Source organism: Myotis nattereri (genome assembly GCF_964212035.1).
Source record: "Myotis nattereri genome assembly, chromosome: X".
NCBI classification, from domain to species: Eukaryota; Metazoa; Chordata; class Mammalia; order Chiroptera; family Vespertilionidae; genus Myotis; species Myotis nattereri.
Genome location: NC_138078.1, coordinates 43,495,219 through 43,506,293, shown reverse-complemented (window position 1 = coordinate 43,506,293; position 11,075 = coordinate 43,495,219). Strand labels below are relative to the sequence as shown.

Genomic DNA, 11,075 nt, shown 5'->3' with positions numbered 1-11,075 from the left:
TGATCTTTGTTATTTCCTTCCTTCTGCTTACAGTGGGCTTTTTTTGTTGCTCTCTTTCTAATTCTTCGAGTTGTAGAGTTAGGTCATTTATTCTCATTGTTTCTTGTTTCTTGCAGTAGGCTTGTAGAGCTATGAACTTCCCTCTCAAGACTGCTTTTGCTGTGTCCCATAGGTTTTGGATTGTTGTGTTTTCATTGTCATTCGTTGCCATTATGTTTTTTATTTCTTCTTTGATCTCACTGGTGACCCAGTCGTTGTTTAATAGCATGCTATTTAGTCTCCATGTGTTTGATTTTTTTGGATTATTTTTGTTGTAGTTGATTTCCAGTTTTATGCCTTTGTGGTCTGAGAAGATACTTGATATGATTTCAATTTTCTTGAATTTGAAGAGACTTTGTCTGTGACCCAATATATGGTCTATCTTTGAAGATGACAAATGTGCACCTGAGGAGAATGTATATTCTGTGGCTTTGGGGTGAAATGTTCTGAAGATGTCAATTAATTCCATCTGATCTAGTGAGTCATTTAGGATTGATGTTTCTTTGCTGAGTTTCTGTTTAGAGGATTTGTCCAGTGGCGATAATGGGGTGTTAAGGTCCCCTACTATGATTGTATTGCTGTCAATCTCTCCCTTGATCTTCTCCAGAAGCTTTCTTACGTATTTGGGTGCTCCTATATTGGGTGCATATATATTTACCAGAGTTATTTCTTCTTGTTGGACTGCTCCCTTTAGTATTATGAAGTGGCCTTCTTGATCTCTTTTTATGTCCTTCACTTTGAGATCTAATTTGTCAGATATAAGTATTGCTACCCCGGCTTTTTTTTCACTTCCATTGGCCTGAAAAACCTTTTTCCATCCCTTCACCATCAGTCTGTGTGCGTCTTTTTTTCTGAGGTGGGTTTCCTGTAGACAGCAGATATATGGGTCATGTTTTCTTATCCACTCATTTACCCTATGCCTTTTGACTGGGGAATTTAATCCATTTACATTTAAAGTTATTATTGATAGAAACTTGTTAGTCGCCATTTTTGTTCTTTACCGCTGCGTTCCTTCTTTGTTTCCTGTTTTTTCTATTTACAGCAGACCCTTTAGCATTTCTTGCATTGCTGGTTTGGTTGTAATAAACTCCCGTAGACCATTTTTGTCTGTGAAGCTCCTGATTTGACCCTCAATTTTGATTGATAGCCTCGCTGGGTATAGTATTCTTGGATTCAGACCCTTCCTTTGCATGACTTTGTATATTTCATTCCATTCCCTTCTTGCCTGATGTGTTTCTGTTGAGAAATCGGTCGCTAGTCTGATGGGGGATCCTTTGTAGGTAACTTTCTGTCTCTCTCTGGCTGCTTTTAAGATTCTTGCTTTGTCGTTGGTGTTTGCCAATTTAATTATTATGTGCCTTGGTGTCGGTCTTTTCGGGTTCATTTTGTTTGGGACTCTGTGAGCTTCTTGGATTTGTGTGAGTTTTTTCCTCCCTATATCAGGGAAATTTTCTGTTACTATTTTTTCAAACAGGTTTTCTATTCCTTGCTCCGTTTCCTCTCCTTCTGGCACCCCAATTATTCGGATGTTGTTTCGTTTAGCATTGTCCCAGAGTTCTCTTAGGCTCTCTTCCTGCTTTTTAATTTTTTTTTCTAGAAGCTGTTCTGTTTGGGTATTTTTTTCTACCTTGTCTTCTAGCTCGCTGATACGGTCCTCTGCTTCTTCTAGTCTACTGTTGATGCTTTCTATTGAGTTCTTTATGGCAGTGATGTCGTTTTTCATTTCTTCTTGGTTTCTCTTCATTTCCTCTTGGTTCTTCTTCATTTCCTCTTGGTTCCTACACATATTGTTGAATTGGTCTTCCATTCTTTTCATCCACCTTATGAGCATTACTCTGAATTCTTTCTCTGACAGGTTGCTTGCCTCCATTGCCTCTATTTCGTTTACTTCCTTTTCTGATGATGCCTGTTTTTCTTTCATATTTGGGTTGGTTCTTTGTTTCACCATGATTTCTCTTCTCAAGGTGTTTGATTATGTAGATCTCTCTCTGTTGCGCTGATTCAAAGGCACAAAATACAACACAACAAGGCACAACGTACAAGGCACCGAACTAAATGCATTCACAATATTAATAACCCCAAATAAAGGTGACCCCCCCGAGCAAAGAGAATTAGAGGATAAAGAAGAAAAAAGAGAAAAATATTAGAGAGAAAAATAAAAAACAAAAAGGAGTGCTGAAATGAGATTGGGAAAAGGGAGAGAAAAAAAAAAAACCACAAAAAGACCAAAAAAAAAAAAAAACCAAAAAAAACAACAACAACAAAAACAGAAAAAAAAAAATTAAGAGAATGAAATAGAGGTGGGGAAGAGGCTATTTGTATGGGGAGAGCGAGGGATTGGAAATTAGATATATAAGTAGGATGAAATTTAGACAGTGGGTAGAAAGAAGGAATAGGTAAAATCCAAAGCAGGAATAGGGTAAGAGAAACAGGACAACAAAAGGGGAAAAGTGAGGAAGAGAGTTTTGGCTTAAGGGTAAATGTGAAATAGAGAGAAATGATGCTAAAGGAACGATGAAAATAGAGTGTAGAACACTAATCCCAAAATAAAATAAAGAAAAATAAAAAAAAATAATAAAAAATAAAATGACACTTGAAAAAATGGTAAAAGGATAGCAGTAATACTGGTTAAAAAAATGTAGTAATTAAAAAGGTAAAATCAGGTGATGAAAAAAAAATAAAAAATAAAAAAAAATAAAATAGGTTCTTAATGAAATGGTGAAAAAAGAATTAAAAAAATATATATATATAAATATTCGGAAGTGAAGGTGCTTCAGATCTTCCACTCTTCTTTTTGGCATGCCTCAGTCCTGCCAGGCATTCAGGGGAGTGTTGAACTTCCCTGCGATACACTGTCCCTCCGTGCAGTAAACCACAGACCTGATTTTAAGGCAGGTTGTATTTTTTTACCAGACTGCCTTTATTTGTGATCGCAAAAGAGACAGTTCGTGGCTCTGCCTCTGGGTGGCAGTGTGTCTGGATTTACCTCCGAGGCTCTAAGTCCTCTCTATCAGTAGGGTTTTGTCCTCTATGGTATTTGGAACTGATTCGGGAAAGACCACTGCCCAGAGCTGGTTCCTTGCCACTGTCCGCTGTTTCCCAGGCTCCCCAAAAAGAACTTTCCCCTACAGGCTCTGCGAATGACCCCAACTGGGGAATCCCATGCGCTGGGTTTAATAATCAAATGCACGGATCTAAGGGGAACTGTAACAAGAGCCTGATAGTTGTGCGAATTCGCAAGCCTCCACCTTCCAGGTCTGCGCACAGTCTCCGCGCGCGCAGTCTCCGCGCGCCCACTCGCCCCTGGCACCAAGCAGCCAGCAGATTGGCAAAGTCCAAGGCTGCTCCTTTACATCCAGTCCAGCTATGGGCTCATTTTTCGCGTTCCCTTCTGCCAGCAGCCCTGTGGGGCCCCTTCCCCACTCGCGGGTCACGCTGGTCCCAGCGGCTGCGGACTCTGTGGGGCGCAGATTCCGCCCCGCGCGCGCGAGCTCGGTCCTCCCTCCAACCCGAACTGCAAACCGCACCTTTAGGGGATGTCCAACCTTTCCGTGAGAAGAAGCAGTGCTCGTCTGAGTTCACGCAGTCACGCTGCTTGAGATCCCTTGTTTCCAGGTTAGTAGCTGGTCTCTGGATGCCGGCAACAATCACCCAAGATGGCGCAGTCTCCGCTGCTTAGCAGGCGCACCAGGAGAGGCTTCAGCCGCAGTCTCCAACCGTCCTTTTTTTTCCCTGGGGGGTTCTCAGTCTTTCCTAGCTGCAGACAATCTCTCAGCTGAAAATCCTCTACCTATTCGGGCTGAATGTTACCCGTTTCAGCTGCTCACCCTTATCTGCTCCAGGACAAGGCACAGGACACGTCCGCTTATACCTCCGCCATTTTTTTTATATCCTCGAGTTCTTTATTTTAGTTGTAATTTTTATCTGGTTGTAGGAGGCTGTAAGTACAGGCATTTACCTACACTGCTATCTTGGTTATCCACCCAATGTAATTTTTAAAATGATATAAAGTTTGGCTACATAAACAAACCTTGAATAAGATTGTGAAATATTTACACCTGGTTGTTTTTTGGTGGTGGGGTTGAGAGCAGATATACCCCACACTTATCAGTGAGACTGAAAGCTTTCCCCTTAAGATCAGAAACAGGACAAGGATGACCATTCTCACAACTTCTGTTGAACAATATACTGGAGGTTCTAGCAAATACAGAAAGTTAAGACAATCTCAAGAGGTTAAAAAACACACATTTGACAAAATTCAACAACCCTTCATGATAAGAACACTCCACAAATTTGGACTAGAAAAGAACTTCCTCACCTGGTAGAGTATGTATATTTAAAAAACCATGGCTAGCATTATACTAATGGTCTTAAAGCCTGAAAGCTTTCCCCCTAAGATCAGGAACAAGACAAGCATGCCTGCTCTTATCACTTCTATTCACCATTTTACAGAACTTCTAGTGAGGGCAAGGAAGTGAAATAAAAGAAACCCAGAATGCCAAGGATGAAATCAAAGTATCCCTACTTTCAGATGATACAGTCTTGAATACAGAAATTTCTAAGGAATCCTCTAAAAAACTATTGGGACTATTAAATCAGTTCAGTTTAGCAAGGCTTCAGAATTAAAGATCAACATACAAAAATAATTATCTTTCTATAAGCTAAAAATAACCCAAAAATGAAATCAGAAAAATAATTTCCATTTACAACAGCATAAAAACAAGAATGAAATCCTTAAAAAAAAATTAACAAAAGAGCCCAGTCAGTTTGGCTCAGTAAATAGAGCATCCACCAGGCAGACTGAAGTGTCCCAGGTTCAATGATTCTGGTCAAGGGCTCATACCTCAGTTGCAGGATCAATTCCCGCCTCTGGTTGGGGCACTGGTGGGAGGCAACCAACTAATGTGTCTTTCTCACATCGATGTTTCTCTCTCTCTGTCTCTCCCTCTCCCTTCCACTGTCTCAAAAAATAATCAGTGGAAAAATATTCTCGAGTGAGTATTAACAACAAAACTAACAAAAGATGTGTGAAACTTATACACTAAATACTTCATAGTGTTTTATAACATATTAAATAAAAATAAATAGAACAATATCCTGTGCTCATGTACAGGATGACTTAATATTGTTGGGGTAATACTCCCCAAATTGATCTGCAGCTTCCACAATATTTATCAAAGGGAGAGAGAGAATGGATTTCTTACTTCATGTCTCAGTTAAAACTGCTTGAAAAAAGCAATGCTTTATATACTATGGACATGTATTAATTTAATAAAAATATAAACTTAAAGGTAGATTTAAACATGATAAGTAATGAGGTTAACTATAAGCATATATCAAACTTTGAACCACAGAAATTTTTACCTCTTGAACTCATTCCTGCAATAGCATTTAATTGTTTAGTAATAAGACTTCTTTCATCACTCTGTGTTGGGGACTACTCATGCTCTGTGGCTCTAAACTTTGATTTTTGAAAATGTTTTTCTTTGTCATTGCATTTATGGAACCAGTTGCATATCCCAATCAAGTCATATTGAAAATAAAGATCAACTACTACATTCATTATTCTTTTGTCTGTGTGTTACCAAATATATTTGTACTGGCTGTCTAAAAGATTCATATACAAACCATATAGCTAAGTAGTAACTTAAAGAAAAATATTGTGAATTTTAAAAATTACACAACCCAAAATCATTTCAAAATTGTAAAATACAAAGAAGAAAAATAAGGAGAAAAAAAGTCATATTCAATAATATAACCCTCAAATAGCTTTTCTTGATTTCTCAGTGTCTAATTTTCCATATTTATTTATCTATAAAAATGGAAAACATATTCACAAATCTTTATGACGTTTGTATAAGATGTAAACAATTTGGAAAACAGAAAGGAAATCTGTCCAATATGTAAATTATAGTTTTATAATTTATTTCCCCCGTAATAATGGGTTTTTTATCCTGAATGCTCCACTCATGTTATGTTTAATAACTTAAATGGTGGTGATTATGTTGTAAATTAAGACTACTGCAATAAAACTGTATAATGAGTAAATGTTCTCACTGCAGCACTTTACAGATTTTTTCTATCTAATGTATCTCATCTTTATGGATATTTGTATTTGATTTTTTAAAACAAAAATGTTGGATTACTCTAATTGGTTATAATTTGTTTCTTTCATTTACTGGATTAGATACATCTCTCACATATTTTTCCTAAGTCCTTAGCACATACATAAAAACTTGTCATCCACTAGACCACAAAGAAGGCTTAAATCTTAATTAGAAGAAACTCTACCCATCACAATTTTTGAACAGGGAAAGAATCAACCTCAAACTTAATGACCCAAGCTTTTATTTTTTTAAAGAAATGGAAAACGGCACTCCTGTGCTTTTGGCTTCAACGACAGGAAGTCAGGAGGCAATAGCAGTTGGAACTCCCGTGACACAAGAATGGGGCTGTACGCAAGCCTTGTGTGACGTCATGGAAGCTCTTCGAGAAAAACAGCCACAGCTTTCTAAGTCACACTAAGGGGCGCTGTGCGGGAACCTCTGGGGCAGTGGTACACCGGCTCACTGGAAGATCTACTTATAGCCATGAGCAGTAAGGAATATTTCAAGGGTGGACGCTCTGGCCGCTGGGTCCGGGGATGCCCTAGAGGGGAACAAGCTCCAGGGAGAAGAGCTAGTGGCCGTGGCAGAGGTGGTCAGTACAGTTCTGCCACCCTGTCTGACGTCTGTTACCGCTGCGGTGAATCTGGTCATCACGCTAAGAACTGTGACCTTCACGAGGACGTCTGCTACAACTGTCGGAGAAGTGGCCACATCGCCAAAGACTGTGTCGAGCCTACGCGGTCAAGAGAGCAGTGCTGTTACACTTGTGGCAAACCAGGCCATCTGGCTCGTGATTGTGACCGTCAGGAAGAGCAGAAGTGCTACTCTTGTGGTGAGTATGGCCACATTCAGAAAGACTGCATCCAAATCAAGTGCTACCGGTGTGGCAAGAACGGCCATATGGTCATCAACTGTCCCAAGACAATGAAGATCAAGTGCTATCGTTGTGGAAAGTCTGGGCATATAGCCCGGGATTGCCCCACTGAAGATCCCGCTTAAATTTTTCCTTTGTGGCCCCGCCCCCCCCCCCCTCCTTTTTGCTGATCGATAATTGTAGTATTTTCTCTGAAACCTCTTCATTGACCAACGATTGATAAATGAAGACTACTCCTAGGCCAGTTAACTTTAATCACCAACTTTAGAGAAGGAAAAGGTTTGTGGAAGTCTTATAATTAATGTTTCTGCACCACTAGTGAATTCGCTTATTGAACAGTAATTCTGAGCCTAAGGCAATTTCTAGGTCCTTTTGATGTATTTTTATTTAAGCTTTAATTAAGACCTACTGTGTGCCAGCTACTATTGGAGGACTTTGGGATACATCAGTACATAAATCAGACCAAGTTTGAGGACACGGACCTAGAATCTATGAAGTAAAATATGTAGTGTCTCAGATGAAGATAAATTGCTACAGAGAAAAAGAACACCAGGTAAAAGGATAGAAATTATGTGTGTTGGCCGGGGGGGGCCACATGTGATTCTGTTTTAGATAAAAAGGCACCCTGAGGAAGCGACATTTCCCCAGAGATTCATTGCATAAATAAAGCTGATTCTACAAATGACTGTGATCTTGACAAAGTAACTCTAATTTATTATGTATTGATTGCTTTTAATTATCTGACTTCATTACCTTTTAAGTAACATTAAAAGAACTTTATCTGATCTTACCTCGGTTAATGAAACCAGCAAAATATGTATAATGTGTTTAAAGAGCTTATAGGGAAAGAGAGCAATGAGAAAAAAAACCAACTAAATAAAAAAAACCTAAGCAGCAAATTGTGGACATAAATATATTGATGGCAAAATTTGGATTTCTATACTTTAAAAATCTAAGACCATAAAAATTAAGATTGAACATAGATTGGGCCTTCAGTAATTTCAAAAATACACATATTCATAGATACAATATTATATTTATATTTAGGAGTTTCTGGAAAATGTGTTTTCACAGATACGAAAATGTTCAGTTTCATAGGCTGAAATCCATTTTTAAAAATAGTATCTGAAAAACAACTGAATTTCTATAAAATATAAAAGGCACTTTTGAACTGTAAGTAAAACCTGGGATAGGGGGAGGATACTATTGTGCCAAGAAAGAATTGAAATTGTAATGAAAAATAATTTAGAAAAATAACAATGACAATACTACACATCAAACCTAGAATGAAACAGAATTGATAGCAGAAAGAATATTGTAGAGGGTAAAACTTTTGATCCATAAACTGAAATGGTACAAGAAATGTAACTAAAGTCACATAAACGTTTAAACTTGTAGATAATTTTTTGAGTTTATTTGTGCCAAACAATTGCTGGGAAGCAAAATCTCAACAGATTGAAATTATGCTTCAGGGAATGACAGTTTTTTTTGGGTTTTTTTAACCTTATTTTATACATTACAATAAAAAGAGAAGATATAAATGGGTTACATGAAATCCAATGCCGATAGATTAGGGAGGCAGGAGAAAGCAAAGTGGAGAAACCTCTGGGACTGGATAAAAAGTGAAACGATAGACATAAGTTTCTTTTACATAGTTGGGTATAGGATAGTTAACAGTCAACAATTAACTCAATAACAATGAGGGAGTTTGTGGTCTCTGCAGATTGGTCTCTTAAAAATGTATCTCCATATTTTCTATTTTTTATATCTCTTGCTACCATACTTTCACAGGACTTTGTGTTGTCCCAGTATCTAAGTAAGGGAGGTGTGTAATGCATGTTTATCAGAAGCATAAAGATCTATCATCTACTCACTGACCTTTGACATATATATCAGAAGGCAAATGGTACTTGATCTAGGAAACTTTTTCTGATCTTTCTGGAGAAGAGAAGACCATTGGGATCCATCAGTAGCTACTCCCAGAATTTATTTAAAGAATTGGAGTTGAGTTCTGCAAGGAGTAGACTGTAGTGGAGACCCAGATTGTCTTTCAGGACTGAAGGACTTATTTTCCCAGATCCTGGAAGTGCTTCCAGTAGTTAGTTTTTCCAGCAGATATGCCATACATATGCTGTTGCCCTTCTTTGGGAAATACCTAAACTGAAAAGAGCTGCTTTGGCCAAGATTATTCTCCTCTTTTGGGCCAGCTCATAGCTAATGACTGGTTTAGCAAGTCTATAAAGACCCCAACTTGCAAAACAAGAAGAGTTTACCTATTTTCAGGATTCCTTGTAATCTCAGCCAAGAACTTGGTTGAATATATTATCAAAACTACATAATTTCTTTCCAATTTAATTAGAATTTTTAACTTTTAGAAACCTTAATTTCCAATCATAACCAAAAAAAAGTAAGCAGCCAGCATTCCCTAAATTGACTTTTTAAAAATTTGATTTTTTTAGAGAGAGGAAGGGAAAGAGAGGTGGGGGGGAGAGAGAAAGAGGGAGAGAAACATCTATCGGTTGCACCCTACACATAACCCAACCAGGGATGGAACCTGCAACCTGGGTATGTGCCCTGACCTGGAATAGAACCCACCACCTCTTGGTGTATGGGACGATGCTCCAACCAACTGAACCACACCAGCCTGGGCTCCCTAGATTGACTTTAATGAACACAGTTATAATCTTTAGAAACCCAACTTCCTCTATTGACAAACACACCTACTTTCAAGAAACTTACAAAGTATGAGACATTTATTAACAGCTTCAGATCCACTCCACAGCCTATCTGCAACAAAAGCCAAAAGCAGGTAAACCTGTGACTTGTCTAGGAATTAATGTTTCAGTATTTCATGTTTCAAAATACCTAGATATTCAATAGCTTTTATCAAATTTACTAATTTAGAAATGAATAGCTGAAAAAATTAAATTGATTTGCTTAGATATGGCGAAGGTGCTGTTTGTTTTTAAAATAAATCTTTATTGTTGAAGGCATTATATATGTCCCCCTTTTCCCTCCATTCCTCTCTCCCCCCGCCCCCCAAGCCTTGACTACCCTATTGTCTGTGTCTATGGGTTATGCATATATACATACTAGAGGCCCGGTGCACACAAATTTGTGCACTGGGAGGGGGAAGGGGGGTCCCTCAGCCCCGTCTGTGTCCTCTGGCAGTCTGGGACTACTCGGTAGATAACCATCTGCTGGCTTAGGCCTGCTCCTGGGTGGCAGAGGGCAGGCCCAATCCCTAGGTGCATCCCCTTGTTGTGCTCAGAGTAGGGCCGATTGGGGAGTTGGGGCCCCTCCACGTGTCATGCACAGAGCAGGGCGGATAGGGAGGTTGCGATGCCACCCTCAGTCATGCTCAGGGTAGGGCTGATTGGGGGGTTGGGGCACCTCCCCCTGTCACACTCAAGGCAAAGTCGATGGGGTGGTTGCGGTGCCACCCCCTGTCACGCACAGAGCAGGGCCCATCAGGGTGTTGTGGAGCTCCCCCCTGTCAAGCACAGAGCAGGGCGGATCAGGGTTGTGGGGTGCCGCCCTCTATCACTCACAGAGCAGGGCCAATCAGGGGGTTGGGGCGCCACCACTGTCACACTCAGAGCAGGGCCGATGGGAAGGTTATGGCTCTACCCCATCACCCACAGAGCAGGGCCCATGGAGGGGGGGTTGGGGCGCTGCCCCCTATCACCCACAGAGCAGGGCCAATCAGGGGGTTGGGGCGCCGCCACTCTCACACTCAGGGCAGGGCCAATGGGGAGGTTATGGCTCTACCCCGTCACACACAGAGCAGGTCCCGTGGGGGGGGCGATTGGGGTGCCACACCGTGTCACACACAGAGTAGGGCCTATCAGGGGGTTGGGGCGCCGCACCCTGTCACACACAGAGCTGCAGGGCGATCAGGGGGTTGGGGAGGTCCCCCCTATCAGGCACAGAGCAGGGCTGATAAGGGGGTTGGTGCTCCTTCCCCTGTCACAAACAGAGCAGTGTGGATAGGGAGGTTGTGGCCCCGCCCCCTGTCACACACAGAGCAGCAGGGCGGTCAGGGGGTTTGGCGC

General features: G+C 40.4%; 1 protein-coding gene across 1 annotated transcript; it reads left to right on the top strand.

Annotated features, from left to right (window-relative positions):
* Positions 1-6,629: 6,629 nt before the first annotated feature.
* LOC308512022 (CCHC-type zinc finger nucleic acid binding protein-like) lies at positions 6,630-7,145 on the top strand (the record flags this gene model as incomplete). Its single annotated transcript, XM_081081830.1, has 1 exon — positions 6,630-7,145. One exon carries the CDS (start codon positions 6,630-6,632, stop codon positions 7,143-7,145), a length of 516 nt encoding a protein of 171 aa, XP_080937956.1.
* Between the last annotated feature and the right edge of the window lie 3,930 nt (positions 7,146-11,075).